This window comes from Sciurus vulgaris (genome assembly GCF_902686455.1).
Source record: "Sciurus vulgaris genome assembly, chromosome: 4".
Classification (NCBI taxonomy): domain Eukaryota; kingdom Metazoa; phylum Chordata; class Mammalia; order Rodentia; family Sciuridae; genus Sciurus; species Sciurus vulgaris.
In genome coordinates, this window is record NC_136464.1 from 72498291 (window position 1) to 72519317 (window position 21027).

Genomic DNA, 21027 nt, shown 5'->3' on the forward strand with positions numbered 1-21027 from the left:
GCATAAAACAAAGATCAGTTCCAATGATGGAAGTAAAACAATCTGTATTACTTTATTATTTTATCAATATTCACAATGACAATAAAATGCAAGAATGATGTAGATCTTTGTAAGGAAGACACTAATCTTGTAAATTATTCTCTTAAGGGGTGAATACACTTACACTGAGGGCTACTTAAAAGAGGAGGCACTTCAAAGATTGTCCTTATGACCTGCGGGTTACTAGGAAGAAATGAGTCTCTGACAGGTTAGGGAACTTAACTAATGTGCTAAATTATGAGGCTTGAAAAAATAACCTTTAAGTTATTAAGTTTCAATATCATATTGTATTTAGTGTCAGAAAATTCTTAGAATATAAAATTTGCACAAATGTTAAACAGTGAAACTAAATAGCAATAACAAATTGCAATATTTGAACTCTGATGTTAAAACAATTGTCAAAAGATAACAGGGAGATATCCAGGTTCCTGGACTTTGACTCAGGACTATTCCAGAGCTGTGGATGAGTAATCTTAATAATATATGATAAATTATGGCAAGAATACTGTTTTAGTCAGCTTTTTCCCTGCTGTTACTAAATGACCGAGCCATCACAACTGTAGAGGAGGAAAAGTTTTTTGAGGGCTCACAGTTTCAGAGGTCTTAATCCATAGAAGGCCAGCTCCATTCCTCAGGGCTTCAGGTGAGGCAGAACATCATGGGGGAAGAGTGCAGCAGAGGGAAGCAGCTTGCATCATCAGGAAGCAGAGAGAGTCTCCACTCAACAGATACAATTATATGCCCAAAGCCACACACCAATTCCCACCTCCTCCAGTCACGCCCTACCACTTCGGTTATCACTCAGTTAATCCCTATCGGGGAATTAGTTAACCAATTGGGTTAAAACTCTCACAACCCAATCATTTCTCCTCTGAACCTTCTTGCACTGTCTCACAAGTGAGCTTTTGGGGGACACCTCACATCCAGACCATAACAAATACTATATTATTGGTTATCATCTCTGGTGAAATCTATTGATCAAAATAAAATGTTTTGAGAAATAATAAGAATATTAAATATGAAACTTAAACTCACATTTCATTCTCAGGTAATAAACATACCATCTACCTTTCAAGAGGAGTAGTCCACAATATCAAACTATTTCATCATGTATTCAACTAATCCAAACTTTGTGTACTTAATATTTGCAGACTTCCAATGAAACCTTTGAAATTCCCCTCATGTTGAGTGGAAACGTAGTCTTAAGGAAGAGACTAAACTATGAAGATAAGACTCGCTACTTTGTCATCATCCAAGCTAATGTGAGTATTTAATTTCTTATCTTTTTCTACGAACTTATGGAATAAACAATACATCCAAAATGAATTAAGTGCTCTTAGAGTGCTTGGCATGGTATACTTCCTTAAGAGGACCCTGCTGCCCTTGGTGGAATTTATATATTATATTCTTCAACTTGGAGAAGGTAATGGAATGGAGTTGAAAGGGTTGCTTCCACTTACTATATTCTTTCCTCTCTGAATCACCCTCTAATGTATGACCTGCACTCCACTAATTTGCTTTTTAGCCCAAACTGAAGTTTTTCCAAAATTATTATTCACCAAACAACCATATCAGTATCAACTTGGAGACATATTCAGTATGCAGATTCTGGATTCTACTCCAGAAGCTCTACTAAAAATCTCAGCGGATGGAGGTGTGATGTATATGTGTATGTAAAAATGTCTACACTTTTTTTGATACACACGAAAATCACTATAATTTCAGATTTTAACTATGTAAACAGCTTTCCAGAAATAATGCCATCCTGACCTTCCCTCACTTCTGCTCCCTCTCCATATGTGGAGTAAGTACTAATTTTAAAACCATTTTTTAAACTCTACTAGTTTCTTGGTCATTTTCTGAGGAGTGGAAGTAAAATGGGTGGATGGTTGTTCATGGTTTAAGGAACAAATATTTATAGATTGTTAGAATAATAAATATATAGACAAATATGGTTATAAAAGATACTATTCCATGTACTGACATGCATAAAATTGAAGAAAACTCAGGTAAACATCTCAAACAAAGAAGCAAAAGACCTTCAAGAAAAAAAAAAAAGACCCACTTCTAAAATTATTTAGACTAAGATAATTTGGTTGCTATTGTTTTTTTTTAATAAAGAAATGTAGCAGAATCAAGTTACTAGGATTGATTTTTAAATTTTCAATCAGTAATATTTCATCTATCAATGGTGAGCAGAAGCAAGACAAATAACTCTGTGGTCCTAGGTAACAGACTTAGGGTCAAAAGACTCAGGGCAACTCTAATTATGCTGAATATTTTTTCTTTCTCTACTGCAAATACCTGATAAGGTAATGAAATAGTATTTAATATATGTATCTATGAATGAGTGTGTTAGGTGCTGCTAGCCATTCGTTAAACTACAAACTAATACTGCATATTTAAATGTTGGAAATTTCTTTCAAGGATTCTGTGACATTGCCTCAAAAATAAAATAAAATAAATAAATAAATAAAATAAGCATATCTGTCCCATACTCATTTTAAAACCAGGTTTCAGATTTCACACAAATTTACCTTATTTGTTAGAGTCCAGATCTTTCCCAGTCCCATTTTTCACAACCAATTTTTCTTTCATGCATTGCTAAACATAGAACAGGTAAAAAAAAGTTATAAATTAGTATTTTTTCCCAAGTTTGATTGAGGAATAGTTAGTGGTTAAACTATTTACAAGAAACACTTTCATTTGGGATGAAAGAATTAAAGTGTCACTAACCACTTAAAATTAGAGGTGTTTCTTTGTTGTAACATTATTATAGTTTAAATATTTATAATTGTATGAAACTATGATTTATATTGTATGTTATAACTATAAATTATAGTTAGTATGTTATAAATGTAAATATCCGAGTCATTATAAAAATAGTAACTTTCTATTAAGTGTTACTAGGCATGAATCCTGTTTTTAAAAAATTAGTCCTTCCTTATAACATATTGATGAAGATTTTCAACCTATTCAGTAAAAAATTTATTCAAAATCAATGTGGCATCTTTGATATGTGAGACATCATGTTGCGGTATGCTTCTGAAAAGTTGTACATTGTATTGCCATCATGAGCTAGAATATTGAAAGTCTTTCATGAAGATGCTAAGCATTCAGTACAAGCTCCCTGTGAGGCAATGACAGAATGCTCTAGTTCTGTCAAATCCTGCACTTCAATGAATAGTCCTATTGTCTTCTTGATTCTGTGTTAAAGCTATATGTATACTTTTAAACTCTCATATGTCACCTTTTTTCATACTGGATTATTGTTTGTATAACCTACAATTCTTATATTTATCTAAAGTAATAATTTTAAAATAAAGAGTGATTTATTTTTAAGGAAAGTATTTAAGGTTTTTATGTTACTAAATGTTTAGTGTTAGGAAATATATAAAGGATATAGGAAATAAGAGCACATTTTCAGAAAATCTACATTAAACAGTTTTATTAGTCTGCTTCTTTTGCCATAACAAAATACCAGAGACTGGTTGTCTTATTCAACAGAAACTGATCCTCTCATCAGTTTGGAGTTCACAAATTCCAGATCAAAGACTCCTAGGGTTGTTTCTGGAGAGAGCTATCTTCTTTCTGGCTGGTAGATGGCCATCTTCTCTCAGTGTGCTCTCATTCCCATTCCTGTGCTCCCATGGTATAGGATGGTAGAGCTCTTATTATGATACTACTCCTGCAGGGAGTAGAGCCCCATCCTTATGACAGTATTTAACCTTGAATTACCTACGTATAACTGCACTGGGGGTTAAGGTTACATCCTAAGAATTTTGAGGAAACATAATTTATTTCATACAGCAGTTGAACTGTGAAAAGTTTTTAAGGAGATTTTTGCTGGCCAATTACAGTCAGTTCCCTAAGTTAATAAAATATCTTATTTTAAAACATTTTTTTTTAACAAAGGAAAGAGAATGAGAAATAAAGAGGGAAAATGAGAAAGTAGACAAAAAGAAAATTTGCTTTTACCATGTATTATATTCATACATTACAATGAATAAAAATACAATGAAATCATATCAGATGTTTATGCAAATAATATGTTTTATTTGCACCATTGACAATTTAGAATATCATTTATTTCATTTTGCTATTTTTTGTTATACTTTCAACTGACCAGTTACCGATACTGCACAAATGAAGTGGCTTTTCAAAACATCTAATAAAGCGGATTTATGTATGTAGCATAATGGATTGGGAAGAACAGATGAGATTCCAGGGGAACATACAGGAGAAAAAAATCATCATGATAATATTAATTTATATAGGTAGGAATTGTCTTCCCTCTGTTATTCCTTATTATCATAAAAACCTGGGAAGAGGGGATAAATGACAACCTTGCTCCCAGAGATAAAGAAAGCTCAGAAAAGCATTTTTTTCTGTTGAATCTCAAGCATCTTGTGTTTTAAACAATTATTTTATCAATCCTGTGGTTTGAATGCATATACACATTTTGAAAATGTAAACATTTATTTTTGACATGATTTGATCATAATCTATCTTATAACTGATCAAAATATAAAAGAATACTAGAAACAGAGAGTTACTAATTTCCAATACAATTGCACTTATAAAATTCCACCAACAGAGATTTTTGCTTTCTCTGACTTTGCCTTCAATTGCTATTCTAAAACTCTTCTCTATGAACTGTGCTGAGAAAGATAACTGGAATGTAGTATTATCCAAAGTTAAGAAAGTAGGCTTATATTAATGTCTGTAAACTATCACACAGGAAGACAATTTTTGAGTAACATAAAGTAAGTAAGTCTAATCAACTTTTATTGCAGGGGAATGGATGAAATTGGAGAATATCATGCTAAGTGAGATAAGCCAATCTCAAAAAACCAAAGGAAGAATGATCTTGCTGATAAGTGGATGATGACACATAATGGGGGGGGCAAGAATGGAGGAAGGAGGGACTGTATAGAGGGAAAAGAGGGGTGGGAGGGGTGAGGGGAAGGGAAAAAATAACAGAATGAATCAAACAGCATTACCCTATGTAAATGTATGATTACACAAATGGTATGCCTTTACTCCATGTACAGAGAAACAACATGTATCCCATTTGTTTACAATAAAAATAAATTTAAAAAAATTAACTGAGGTAAATTAACTTAAAATAAATTAACCACTCGAAGTGAACAATTTGATGGCATTTGGTATATTTGCAATGTTATACAACAATTACCTCTATGTAGTTCCCAAATGTTGCCAAAATTATAAAAAGTGAGAAGTCTGAGAAATTGTGGATGCCAAAAGGAACCCAAAGAGACATTATGACTAAATGTAAAAATTATCCTAGTTGGAATATTGAAACATAATTAATAGAAACTAAGAAAATCATGTCAGTTAATAACAATGTATTATCAAATAAAAATTACACTACACAAACTTAAATGGGCAAGGAATACTCTCTTCTAGGCTATCTTGATTAGAAAGCATAACCAGAAGAAGTGCTGGGGAATAATTAGGAGCAGAAGTGAGTTCATGGGTGTGGGTGTATATACCCAGGAGAGAGAGGGTGGGGGAGAAAGTAGAGAACCACAGTTCATCAGTGTTTACTAATTGACCTTTTCAAAGGAAAAGTAAACTTTCTCTTATCTTTATGGCAGGAGATGAGTTTTGGAATGTGGACCAAGCCTTCTTCAAAGTTAGGGATCTACTGTCCCACAGAGACTGAGTAGGCAGGAGCCCCATCTTCCTTGACTATTCCATTTCAAAGGAATGACTCCCAGGTCATTGAAAAAGACAGATCTGGTTGTAAAACTCACAAGAGGTTTTTAAAAGGCTTTTTATCTCAAAAGAGCAAAGAAATTTACAATCATAAGGTATCTAAAGTAAATACTCTAAGAAGAGGGAGGAAGGAACCCAAGGCTGGGTGGATTGGGTCAGGACCTGGGTGGGAGGGAGGTCAGGGGCCTAGAGACAGGGAGAGGCCCTCATGAAGTTTAGCTTGCCGGAGGGTAACTCCCAGGTTATTTTGGTCAGTATCAATATGTCTCTTTGTAACAAATGTACCATATTAATGAAAAATGTTAAGAATAGGGAAAATTGGACTTCGGGTACATGGGAATTTTGTATACTATCTTATCAGTATTTTCCTAAATCTAAAACTGCTTCAAAAATTTAAGTATTTAAAAGTAACCACACTTCACAGCTATAAATCCTGATGGTTACATACTTCCTTCTTCCTTCTTATTCAAGTTGGATTATGAAAAGTTTTCTTTCATTCCCAGATCAGTTTTCCTGATGAATTATAAAACTCAAAATGAGATTTCTTTTTATTCTCAATGACTCAGTGAACTCATCACAATATTATGTTATTATCATTTTAATGCTGTGAAAAGGCCAGACCTATAAAAGTTTAACTACTATAGTATGCTTCTGAGAAAGTGGATTTGAAGATAAGTGAATTTCAGTTTACATCCCAGCTTCACCACTTCATACTGTTGGTTTAAACAAGTTACTTACCAATCATTTAAGCAAAAGGAAAAGGAAATGTAACAAGTCACCTTGTTCCCAATATTTGTAACCTACCCAGTTTTTTATTTTTTTCCTCTCACAGGACCGAGCACAAAATCTGAATGAACGGAGGACTACCACCACCACGCTCACAGTGGATATTCTAGATGGGGATGACTTAGGTCCCATGTTTCTTCCTTGTGTCCTCGTGCCAAACACTCGAGATTGCCGTCCACTCACCTATCAAGCTGCCATACCTGAGCTGAGAACTCCGGTAAACACATTCTCTTTTCCCCTCATTTACACCTCTTTAAATGCACTGGGATCCTATTGAAATATTTTTTTCACACATATTGATTGATAATAGCAAAATTCACTAGACAAGTATTTAAAAATATTTATGTCTAAAACAATTTTCAGAGAGCATGGGTAAATTTTTGTCACAATGCATAATTACACCATTTACAAGGTAGGTAGTATATCATGAAGTAGCAATTTCTCTGACATTGATTGTTTTATTTTTTTCTGTGAATAAATCACAGCAGAGCTCAGTTGCCAACATATTCTGGGAAATTCCAAGAAGTAACTCCAGCATTTCCTTAAACTCACATTTAAATGTGAAGTCCTAAAGTCAGAGGACACACTGACCAACAGGATGCCCTTCTAGCTTAAAGAGTTCAGAAATGTTGTTGGAGATTATGCTTGGACAGTCCAAGTAAGAACGGAGAAATTCCGAATACAAGTATCCACCACTAAAAGATATATTTTAAGAAAGCAGAAAAGTGTACCATGAATGCATATTTTTTTCACTCAATTCTGAATTTAAAAATGCTGATGGAGCTATAAATTTCTGTCAGTTTGGAATTCAGACCACAGATGATAAATGTACATATATAGGAAAAAAGAATCATAATGTGTACAGATACCCTGCTGAGCCTAAAATAGCATTTCTGCACTAAAGTTGGTATATGTGTGTATATATATTATATGTACATATATTCTATATATATTCTTATTCTGTTTCAGAGAAGTAAAATTTCTGGCAATCAATACTTAACTGTTTTTGCTATTTCACTGGGAAATATTCAGCTTCTGGATTTACAACGTAATTCCCAGTGTGAGAATTTACTGGGAAATATTTGAATTTTTTATCAATATATAAGAAAGCTGATGTTTTTGGTACCCTCTTTACATTTGAGATTTTGAAGAATAGAACAGAGAAACATACCATAAACGGCATAGCATTTTATTCAATTCATGAATCCTTGTCTAATGTATCTGAAGACTTGACTCATAGATCTTAAATGCCTGAGAATCATTTTGTACCTATTAGCAGAAACGAGCACTGGTACAGTTGATTTGCCTAAAGAGAAAAAGTCATCATAAATGTGAGACAAAATTTTCAGCTAAATGAAGTAATTTTGAAGACAAAAATGCTAATCAGAACTTGTCTGGACAAATGCATGCATATTACCTAAAGTTATACATCAGGATTTTATTTTGTTGAATCTTAGTAAGAAAAAAAATATTAACCTTTGTATGGATTAATGGAAATGGTAAAAATATATTTTAGTATTAATTTATGTTTCTGAATTAATTTATGTAGCCAGGGTACCAGTGAGACCCCAAGAAGGAGGATGTATTATAATTACAATAATTAAATTCAATGAATCAGTCAGATGACTGCTTAACAGTATTTAGTGCATTGAAGAAAGTAAAGGAAGATTGATGTTGCTGCATGAGGAATGGAGTATACTGAATTAATTTTATAAAGTGTCATTAAGCATTCTTTCCTCTCTATTCCAGATTACTGACAGAGCATTTCTCTCATTCTTATGGGATTTGGGATAATAATATAAATGATAATAATGAATAACTGTTATATAGGATATCGAGTTTGTCATGAACTGTGCCAAATTCTGCACAAATATTAACTGGTTGAATATATTCAAGAATCTTTTGCAGAGTTGCCACCATCAAGTTCATTTTAAAGATGAGTTATTGAAAGTAGAGTTTATGTAACTTCCCATGATCATACAGCTAATTAGTAAATATATGCATAGACTATATATATATACTAAATATATATAAATATATGTACAATATACATATATGGACATATGGACATATATATGTATATATGCATGCATATGTGCATATATGTAATTTAAATCAGATTTAAGAAGAATAAATAAAGTTAATATATATTTGAATCCTGTCTGTAAACTAGAAAACAGCCTTATTCTGATTCTTGCAGCCTGAATTTTGTGAGAGCTTCATTCCATAGGGCGAACACCAAGTGCCTTTGATTCACCCTCTCCATTGTTGCACTATAGTATTCATATTGAGTATCAGTACCCAAGGAAAGGCTAGTCAATGATAAAAATTACTCAGTCTTCAGTTGACAAAAACTAGTCAATGATAAAAATTATTCAGTCTTTAGCTGACAAATCCATTTGAAAATAGTAAAAATTGACTCTTCTAAAATAAGAATGATGATGGTGCCCAGTCAAGAAATACCTTATGCCCTGAATCCCTTGGAAAATAGTGTTTAACGAGAAGCACAAATGGATCCTGGACATGGAGAATTTTTGTGGACAAAAAAAGGTGATTTTCAAGCCAAGATCCATAAACAGTTTCACAAGCAAGTATTCTGGTTAGCTTTTAAAATCATGTTGTTTTGAATCAAATGTTATGTTAAATTCCAGAATGATCAATCTTCATATTTCATCATCATTTTTAACAGATTGAGTCATTCCTTAACATCCTATAAAATAAAAAAAACTTGAGTTTTAAAAGAAAATTTCAGCTGTTTTAAAATTTTCAAACAGCAAAGATAATGCATTAAATAATACTAAATACTAGCAAAGATTAATGCATTAAAGAGTATCTTTTATGTCCATATAGGAAAAAATTTAGTAGTTCACTTGTTAAACTAAATACATATTGTGATTATCAATTGCAGCATAGCTATCCTCCAAACCTTAATGTGTCAAAATATAATCTTTAATTTTTTCATAAAGCTGCACATTTAGATAGGAGTTGAGGGAATATCTCATCTTTGCTCCATGGAGTTTCAGCTGGGACACACTAACTGAGTGCTGGGCACCATTTTCAGGATGCAGACAAGGATCTTGGAAACTTGATGACTTCTCAGATGGCTAAGGAGCTGATTCTGGCTATGGGCCCAGGTCTGGCATGAGCCTCTTAGAGGTTGTTTGGGTGGCTTGCTAACACAGTGAGATAGTGGGTTCAGAAAACAAGCTTCTCAAGACAAGTAGGTAGAACATTTTATGAACCAACTTTAGAATTTTCAGTGTCACTTCGCTGTAGTCAAACCTCTGCCCAGTTCAGGTAGAAACGTTCCACCTCCCTATGGAAGAAGTGTCCAATCATGTTAAAATAAGTGCATATGGGAAAGGAAATTTTATTGTGACATTCTCTGGAAAATGAAATCCGTTTTAGTGCTGGCAATAGGTTGTCATGGACTCCTCGATCTTTGTTTTGAATCCATTCTGAATTAGTAAGGGTGCAAACTGAAGTTAGTTTCTGATTTTCACATTCTGATTGCTATGTTCGTATGTATCCTTCCATTCTTTTTATTTTCCTCTTTTCTATTTTCCTTTATGTATGCTGATAAAATTTTAGGATATTTCAGTAAGTACTATCTTGCTATTCAAAGTGAGAAAACTAACCATTTATGTCAGCTAAACAGGACATGTTGACTCTAATTACATACTTGCTGATCCTTTCTCGAACTAATTCTTCAAATTTTGAAAGCTTTGACACCTGCTCACCTTCTATGTTGATGTGAAAATTTCCACCAATTACCTCAGTGGTATTCTTAATCCCACTATAATACGTGCAGAGTTTATCAGCTCAGAAAAAAAAAAAAAAAACTTTTAAAATAGTCTAGTTTAGTGTTTAATTCATGAACTAGGATATAATGAAAACAAAAAATCTTTTTATATTGTAATTTTGTAAACATGTTCAATGATAAACTTATTTTATAAATATAGATTACATTGTTTTTCTACTACAGAAAACTGCCTTCAGTAAAAATTAAGGCCTTCAGAGACATTGAGGTTAATAATATACTGAAAATATAAATATAAATAAATATAAATCTGGTATCCCAAAGTTACTAAAACAATGGGTAGTTTTCTTCTAGTTATTTATTGTTGATTTGAAAAGTATCTACTGGACCCTGATATATGCCAAACTATATGCTAATTTAGTAGCCTGGGCAATAAGAATGAAATACGGTCTTGCCAAAAATATTGTGTAATTTATTCTAATTTCTGACTCTCTTAAATTTGTCCATTTGTCTATGAAACTTAGGTTTTATTAGGAAAAATTATAAATAAATAAATAAGCTGCAATATTTAGAGTACAGAACCCATGTCCCTATTTTCTGTTTTCTAAGGAAGCACATAACAAGACTTAGTGACTTCTTATACACTTCTTTGGAATTGAATGGTAGTACACATTTGCCTGTTTGTTTGGTTGGCTGTTTTCTGTTTGCTTGTTTATTTGTTTTTTTGCTGCATAAGTTTCCCCTAAGTAGAAACACTATTGAAGCTGGGCATGGCGGTATATGCCTGCAATCCCAAAGACTCAAGAGGCTGAGGCAGGATGATCAGAAGTTCAAAGCTAGCATCAGAAACTGAGTGAGGTCCTAAGCAACTTAGTGAGGTCCTTTCTCCAAATTTAAAAAGTGGAGCATTGCTGGGAATGTGACTCGGGTTTTACCATCCCTGGGTTCAATTCCCAATAAATAAATAAATACACTAAGACATATTGACATATTTTCATTTACTGTTTCTGTGGATTATGACACCATGTGTTTTTCAGCATTTAAGCAGTAGTTGCCCACCAGATATAAACATCTTTTTCCCTAAGTCTGTTTAAAGTCTTAAATTGGATCCCAGTAATCTGTAGCCACAAATACCTCCACTACAGTCTTTGTCATGAAGAAGTCTAATTTTCATGTCACTGTCAAAGACAATTCTTCTGGTTTATTTATGGTGCTTTGTCCCTCCAGGGAAGCTTTCTCAGTTATCAGAAGACTGGTGGAAACTGTAGTGACCTAGAGGATTTATAAATTCTTCTAGGCTTATACTCTAATTAAATCTGTTACTATCTGGAAACTTCCCTTTCTTGGTTTTTATGTTACTTGGTGTTTATGTTTCTTCTTCTCTCACTGGCCCAGAGTTTATCCTTTTAAATTTGAGGTTGCTTTTATTTTTATTTTTTTTTAACGAATCTTCCTGCTTGCTTTTTTTATTCTTATCCTTAAATTTGAGGGATTTTCCAAGCTTCTTTCTTTTGCAGTTTTTTTTTTTTCCCCTTACTATGGTTTTTACTAAGATTGAGATGAGCAAACCTACATTAATAAGTTGTATTTCCTCAAATAGGAATGATCTATTCATAGGTAATAGACTTGAAATTATTCATAGGTCATCTGACTTGAAATCTCTCTTAAGTTCCACAATCCCATTTCTTACTTTTCTGGATGTTTTCCCTATTTTTCACAGAGATTACTTTTTATTATTTCTAGTTAATTCTAATGTACTCACTCACATGTTACTTACCTTTTGGTTAGTGTTGATTTGAATGGAGAATTTAATGACCCCCATTTCAATCTCAATAAATGTTCAAAGACATTTTCAGCATTTTGTGTAAAATGTGATTCAAATATGTTTGGCACTTCTCTATTTTCAGTGCCAAAATGCCCATTTAAAGATATGCTTTCACTGTTAGTCTCCAGTCTCCCTCTACTGACCACCCTCACAAAGCAAGTTAATTTTTAAGAGATACAATTCTGATCTAATCTTTTGCTGTTAAAAAAAAAAAAAAAAAAAAACTTTGATATTTTTCTATTTTACATCAAATAAATCCCAAAACTTCCAGTATCTCATTCAAAGTAACATTATTTCTGTCTTTTTCCAGTTTCATCTCTTCTAAATTGAATAGCACATCTTTTTATCTAGGCACACATAACTTTACATATGACTCTGGACTTCTGAGAATTTCCTTTCCTTCTCTCTATAGTATTTGTTCTTCAGGGTTCATTTGATTAACCCAAAATGATAGGTCCTCAAAATTAAGATTTTTTTAATTGTGTCTTCACATATTCCTATTACAAATATTGAACTCTTCAATGAATCATCATATACATGTTTCTCTTTTACTCAAGAATGAGTTTCTCTTTCACTGTTATTTGCATTCCTAGTTTTCATTATACTCTAAATTGAAACCCCATCAACTCACTCCTGCCCAATCACTTGAAAAAGAGTGTATTTGTCATAAACAGGCATTTGCAAAGAGTGTGTATACACTTATACATATAATTATTTTAAGAGTTTTTAACTAAGACTATGATGCAATCACTACCATGCCTGGTCATTGTCTAGTCAAGGATGATCTTCAAGTATAGGTCTAAACAACAGCCTTATCTAGGAAGCACATTTCCCAGTTTCCATAGAAAGTCAGTTTATCATTGTTGTCCTGGCACATTGTTCATAATATCTGCTTCCCTTTCAATAATATTCCAAATGTTAAATTAAATTCTCAGTCTTTTAGTCAGTTATTTTCAAAATGTTTCCTGTGGAGCTCCTTTGGAGCCAGTGAATTAATAAATGAAGAAGGATACAATTGGCAGCTCCCCAAATACCCACAGCCCTCTTTTAATAAGAGGATCATTTGCTAAAGTACATTGAAGGGACAAATGATAAATAATACATCTACAATCAACATATGGCATGTCTGCAACTATTTTTTTGCCCCCAAAATCACATACACACATGATTCAGAAACAAATGATCAAAGAAACTTCAGATTCCAGTTGGGGAAACAATAGCTAAACAGTTTCAGCAACAACAAAAGAGAACTAGAGTTCAACAACTATTGTCTTGAGTGTCAAACTGCATTGTAATTCTGACAGTGGTGTTCATGAAATTATATGAGAGGAAAGAATCCTTTGTTCTTTTCATCATTTGTCGAAATATATTTGAACAATTCAACTATATCCTATCCCTATTTTTAAGTAATGTGAAGATATTTGCAATTTTCAGTTGAAGCATGATAAACAATGGATAGGAAAAATTCAGTTTTTTAAGATCATTTGAAGGAACAAAGTAACTACCCTCCTGAATAGCAAAATCAGTCTACCTTTTCTTGTGGAAGGATAACTCAAAAGTATTATTTTACATGAACATTTGAACTGTGCTTTTCTATGAAACACACATAATGGCAAAAGATAATAAGTCAATTAAAATGTGATTGATGTTTTTAATTTTTCTTAACCTTATATTCTAAAACGCTGATGACTTATCAAAGTGTGTGAAAATAATTTACAAAGGCATTTTATATCAAAATACAGGATAATTTGTAAGAACTCAGTCTCATTTGGAATTTTGTGTGTCATTGGGAACATTGATCAAAGTTCTTAAACTTCATTTCACATTTTTCATCGACAAAATGTGTCAATAATATCTAATTTATACACTTTTCATGAGTACTATACGAGGTTTTTGTAACTACTTCCTAGCAATTACTGACAGTTCAAAAATTTTAGTTACTATTGTTGTTGTACTGCTTCTTGAAAATCATCATCTTTCTAGGTGTTTACTCTGCAACTCACGAAAAAAAGTACCTAATTTAAAATTACTTTTGAGAATCTTGTGATATTGAATTGAAATTCCAGTTTCAAAACTGAGTTGTGTATGTGTGTGTTGATACTGAAACAAACTGAATTGCCGAGCCCTGAGTTGGGAACAACTATTTCATTCTGAAAGTAGAAGCAAGGCGTTACCCTTCATTGCTTGTCAAAGGGATGCTAAGAAACCCGAGAGTAAGAATGACCCCTGCCCAGGCCTGTCTAGCAAGTCTGGCTTAATCTCTGTGTGTGTACATTTTCTGTCTCTTGTCTCACTTCTCTGCCCCACTTCTTCCTCCCTGACTCTTCTTTACAAGTTCTGCTCACCTTCAGGAATATCAAAGATGGAACAGTTGAAACATTAGGTTTCTTCTAGCTTCCTTCATAGCTAGCTTTGAGTATAACCTATTTTCTTACCAATTTGACTCTGAATACTTCTGGAACAATGAGCATTATAGCCTAACCTCTTCCTCTGTTGACCAGTATTAGAGACACCCAATAATAATACTGCCTAATTTATTTTATTGTTCTATTCCTCATTAGTTTAGCATGATTTGGAGCTTTTAGAAGAATGCAATGCATTTATTTAGAAGAACAGTAGTATTCTTTTTTAAACAAACTGGGTACTGTCACTGCTTGTGCTGAATTAATTATGCACTATATTATCATTTGGGGGATAGGCAGCAACTGATAGAAAATGCCACAAGATAATATTGCAAGCCAAAAAATATATCAATGAATCACATTTTAAATGCTGTCCAGAAAACAATGTATTCTTTACTCTTTTCAAAAAAGTACAAAATCAATGGATTCTGGTTTTGTTTTGCAAATTGTCCCACAGAGAGTCCCATACTGCAAAGGTGCCTCAGAGCTTCTCTGTTAGGTAAAAGTGTGTATTAGGGAGGGTTTTCTAGAGGAACAGAATCAATAGGAAGTGTGATTATAAAAAGGGGATCTATTAGATTGGCTTATATGAGCAGAATCTGGATAGTCCTCAATGACCATCTGCAGGCTAAAGAGCTAGAAGAACGAGTAGCTGCTCAGTCCAAGAGGCAGAAGCCCCAGAGCAAGAGGGATCAACAGTGCTACACTAGTATGAGACCAAGGCTTCTGGAAACTCCCTGGAGAATCACTGGCAGAGTCTGCTTTTGAATGAGTGAAGAAGCTAGAGTCTCATGTCCTGAGACCATTGGAGCAGCAATCAAGAACCCATTCAAGAAGACTAGAGCTTTGCATCTGCATCTGGTTCCTTGTTCTTCCAGCTTTTATTCCATTCTACTGGGTGGTGCTGCCCACACTTAGGGAGGGTATCCACTTCTGTTCATTATCCCACATTCCAATAATTCCTAGACACTCCCTCATTGACACACCCAGAAGCTTCTTAATCATTGACATCTCTTAATCCAATCAAGTTGACAATTCAAAGTAACCATTACAAGGTAGTACTCTCTATAACATTAGAAATTCTGCTATATTCCTCACCTATGAACATGGAAAGTTTTTTCATGATTTACTTAAATTATGAGAGGAATTACTGCTAATTGTATATTATACAGAAACATTTTAAAAATTATACACCTTAAAATTGGAAACCTTCAATTCTTAAAGCCCAGTCTCCTGGACAACCATTATTAATCTGAGGCATATCTTTCCAAATATCTGGAGCCTGCCTGAGGCAGTTATATTTTTATGAGAGGAGAGAAGACTACGAATTGAACTCAGGGACACTCAACCACTGAGTCACATCCCCAGCCTTAATCTGTATTTTATTTAGAGACAGGGTCTCACTGAGTTACATTAATGCCTCGCTTTTGCTGAGGCTGGCCTTGAACTTGTGATTCTCCTTTCTCAGCTTCCTGAGTCACTGGGATTAAAGATGTGTACCATCTTGCCCAGCAGAAGTTACATTTTTTTAAAAATTATTTGTTTAAATTTCAAACAAAACAAATGACTCTGGCCTACATAAAAGTGAGGTATTATAAATTCACTGTAGTTTCATAGAATTTATGATGAACAATTTCAAAGAGATTGGGAGTTTAAGATTGGGAAGCACAAGCCACAACTATGTTCTTTTGGGATTGTAGGAAGCTCATGTGATCTCTACATAACTATAGGAAGGGGATGTACTTTTTTGGTTTTGGATGGAAATATGAATTGAAGAAGACAGCATCTGATTGACCTCGTTTGAATCACATGCTTACTCTTTTGACTAGAGGAAAGTCTGTGATAACTAACTTCATATGTTAACATTGTTAAAAACAAAACACCAAGGTATTTGATCAAATACTTTTGAATGGTGCTGTGAATGTATTTTTAGATGAGGTTAACATTGAAATTAGTGGAAGTTGAGCATAGCTGATTGCACTGTCTAACGTGGGTGGACCCCATCCAATCAGGTGAAGACTTCAAGAAAAAAGACTGGCCTCCCACAAAAACGAGGCCTTCTTCCAGGAGATCACCTGAGGACTTGAACTGTGACATCAGTTCTTCCTTAGGTCTCCAGGGTGCCAGCCTACCCTACAGATTCTGGATTTTCTAGACCCTACAATCACATTAATCAATTACTTAATATGAATTCTCCTCTTGTCCTTCTGGGAAAAGGTAGTTTTCTAAAACCAAAGAGATACTGTTAATGGGAACTGGATGATGAGCAACTGAAAACTCTTAACATTTAAGGCAAATATGTATCAAACATCACAAATTCTTTAGTTCTGCTATAACTGTCTAACAGGTCTGCCTGAAACAGAGTCAGAATGGTGTTGCACCATAGACATCAGATCATGTCACTTCCCAGTCCAACATTATGGTCATGTCTTATTGACTGATCATATTTAAGTATCTATCTTTACCAGAATCACTAAGCTCTGACACAGGTGTGTATCACTACCCGCATCCCTTTCCCCTCTCCTACCTGCTCCCTTATCTTCTTTATGTCCTTTAAAATGCAACAGTGCTTCAACTGAAAGTGTAAGTCATTGCATGTCCTTGTTCTGGAATATTCCCTTTTATTATTTTCATCTTCTTAACTCCTTCAAGTGCTTATGTTTTAGCTTAAATTTCACCTCCTTAAGGAGGAATTCCCTGGTCATATAGTCCATAGTTGTCAGCTTTGCCCAGTAAGTAGATAATACATGAGTTAGTTTTATTTTCTGTATGTTATTTGGCTGTGTGGAAATTTCTTGCACATTCTTTTGTTTAATTGTTAACACCTATCTACCTACTCTGGAATATAAACACTACAAACAGGAAATTTGCTGTTTTATCACAAAATCTTAGAACAGTGCTTCAGATATAGGATGATCAAAAGTGATGTACTCATTTCAAATAAGTGGAAAATTTCCTTCTCAATGCATATATATCTTATGTTTTAAACTAGCTGCATACTATGACTTTTATGAATACATCATAATTTATTTACCTGTTTTATATCTTGCAATTTTGTGTTAAGTGTTCCTTAAAAAAAAAAAGCAACACTGAAGAAAGAAATTAAAGAAAATGGAAAGATCTCCCATGTTCTTGGATACGCAGAATTAATATTGTAAAATGGCCATAGTACCAAAAGCACTATACAAATTCAATGCAATTCTAATTAAAATCCCAATGATGTACCTCATAGAAATAGAGAAAGCAATCATGAAATTCATTTGGAATAAAAAGAGACCCAGAATAGCCAAAGCAATTCTTAGCAGGAAGAGCAAAGCAGGAGGTATCACAATACCAGACCTCAAATTATATTACAGAGCAATAGTAACAAAAATGGCATGGTATTGGCACCAAAATAGACAGGTAGACCAATGATATAGAATAGAAGACAAAGAGATAAAGCCATATAAACACAGTTATCTCATACTAGACAAAGGTGCCAAAAACATACAATGGAGAAAAGATAGCCTCTTCAACAAATGTTGCTGGGAAAACTGGAAATCCATATGCAACAAAATGAAATCAAACCCCTCACTCTCACCCTGCACAAAACTCAACTCAAAATGGATCAAGGACCGAGGAATTAGACCAGAAACCCTACACCTAATAGAAGAAAAATAGGTCCAAATCTTCATCATGTTGACTTAGGACTAGACTTCCTTAACATGACTCCAAAGGCACAAGAAGTAAAAGCAGGACTCAATAAATGGGATAGATTCAAACTAAAAAGCTTTTTCTTAGCAAAGAAAACAATCAACAATGTGAAGAGAGAGCCTACAGAGTGGGAGAAAAATCTTTGCCACAGGCACTTCAGATACAGCACTAATCTCCAGGATTTATAAAGAACTCATAAAACTTTACACCAAGAATACAAGTAACCCAATCAATAAATGGGCTAAAGAACTGAACAGACACTTCACAGATCTATATGCAACCAATAGATTTATGAAAAAAAAATGTTCAACATCTCTAGTAATAAGAGAAATGCAAATCAAAACTACCCTAAGATTTCATCTCATCCCAATTAGAATGTCTATTATCAAGAATACAAGCAACAACAGGTGTTGGAGAGGATGTGGGGAAAAAGGTATACTCATGCATTACTGGTAGGGTTGCAAATTGGTGCAGCCACTCTGGAAAGCAGTGTGGAGATTCCTTAGAAAACTTGGAATGGAACCATCATTTGACCCAGCTATCCCGCTCCTTGGGCTATACCCAAAGGCTTATAATCAGCATACTACAGTGACACAGCCATCAATGTTTATAGAAGAATAAAATTATGGCATTCACAGATAAATAGTTGGAGTTGAAGAATATCATGCTAAGTGAAATAAGTCAATCCCTCAAAACCAGAGGCCAAATGATTTCTCTGATAAGTGGATGATGATACATAACAGGGTGGTGGGAGGGAGATGCAAGAATGGAGAAAGGATGTATGTGGAGAGGAAAATGAGGGGTGGGGAGGAGGCGGGGAAAGGAAAGATAATAGAATAAGACAAACATCATTACCCTATGTACATGTATAATTACACAAATCGTGTGACTCTATTTCAAGTACAACCAGAGAAATGAAAATTGAACCCCATTTGTGTATAGTGACTCAAAATAAAAATAAAATAATTAAAATTAAAAAAGCATTCCACTGTGTAAAAAAAGTAAAGAAAATTTAATCTTTGATAGCAGATATATTTTCAATTGATATTTCTTGTTAGCAAAATCAAATTTAAGTTGCATATTCCTTTGCTTAGTTCTTGGTTACAATGAATAATGAAGGACATAATAATTCATTTAAATAGTTTTAAGTATGTTGATGCTTTTATATAGCCAAAAGATGGTTTTGAATACAGAGGGATCATTAGAGAAGCAGTTATAGAAATAATACTAGAGAAAGTGATAAGTACAGCTTGTGAGATTATTTCATGTACACCTTTATCTTTTAGAAACCATAATATCTGGAGTTGGCTTCTAGTAAAGCTTTATTTATGAAAATATATTAATTCTCTTTTAAGATAGTTCTAAACCAATTTGATTTGTAGGCAGCCTAATAGTAATCTCTCTGCTTTGCACTTTGTTTACTAACATATTCTCAAAAAATACTCACAAATAAGGGAAACAACTAAAAAATGGGTGAAATAACTGATTTGCTTACTTTCAATTATGTTATGGTAGTTCATGTTGCCTTCAAAACCTTTAGAGGGACTCACATAGAAGCCACTAGCACCTCTTGTTCTGGCTTCTACTTTTGCTTCTTATAGCCCATTTTTCATGCAGCAGATGGAGTGACATTTTAAAAGCATGAAACTCAAGTTACTCTCCCTCGTTAAAATACTCCAGTAGCTTCCAATTATATTAAAAATGAAGTCCCAGTGGCATACAAGGGTACACATGATTTAATTCCTGTATATCTGTGCTTTTATTCTATGACTTTTACTGTGTTCCTTGTATCTTCCAAGTTTGCTTTCCATTTAAGCCTTTCCTGTTCATTTGACTATAAAACTCTTCTGAGTCCTTTTGATGACTGGCATATTCTCAACAATCAAACCCAGGGTTCAGAATACAAAATCATGTCTTCATTTTCCTAATCATCCTTTGTAACTTTCTTTAAAGAATAATTAAAAATTCATATAGAATAATAAAAAAGTTTTATTAGTTTTTAATTGATATAAAATGATGAATAAAATGTACAACAGTACTGTTGTCATTTTATTGAGACTTCCTCAAGATTGCAGTGAGTTTGTGGTAAGTTGATTATTTAAGGTGAAACATTGATATAGGGCAATAAATAATACACAAGACAGTTGTTTTCATCCTAATGAAATTGAAAAAATCTGCTATGTCAAGATAATCAAAGAATAATTGCTATAGGTACTATAAATATTTATATGGATAATGTCAGAGTTGTAATAAACATTCAAAGAACTTTAAATCCCCAATCATTAAATCCTTGGCAGACTATTTATCTGAAGACATGAAATGAAAAAGCACTTATTCCTAAAAATATTACTCTTAAGGTGACATTCTCATACAAGAGAAAAAGTAGGAAATGTAAATGATTTAGGTATGTCTCTGCCAGGAAGTGTCTCCTTAACGTGATTTGAGAGTCCTCTAAAAGAGTTTGCATTTATCAGCATGGCAGGTATACACTGGGTTCAAGAGTTATTTAAAATACTACAATCTAACTCAGAATGCTTATTTCTCAGTCTGTTTGCTTTGATTAAAAAGTGTCACAAATAAGGAACTTCTTGGATTGTATATACCTAGGTTATAAATATTTTCTGTGTTCAGAAGCAATTTTATGTTATGTGATGTTTAAGGACAGTGCATTCCAGATTGATAACTCACATTTGGTCCTAAAAATGTGTTTTCTTGTATACATTTCAAAATATATCACCTATGAAGCACATGTGATATGACTTTAGGTTCTGTTACTCTAG

The 21027-nt window shown here is 33.6% G+C and overlaps 1 protein-coding gene across 1 annotated transcript in view; it reads left to right on the plus strand.

The window, feature by feature from the left end:
• Positions 1-21027, plus strand: part of PCDH15 (protocadherin related 15) — a gene marked incomplete at its 3' end in the record, with an annotated part of 922351 nt that overhangs the window by 459918 nt on the left and 441406 nt on the right. Inside the window, exons 7-8 of the mRNA XM_079136109.1 lie at positions 1191-1301; positions 6614-6784. Coding sequence (XP_078992235.1) covers positions 1191-1301; positions 6614-6784 — 282 coding nt within the window. The remainder of the gene's footprint in view (positions 1-1190; positions 1302-6613; positions 6785-21027) is intronic.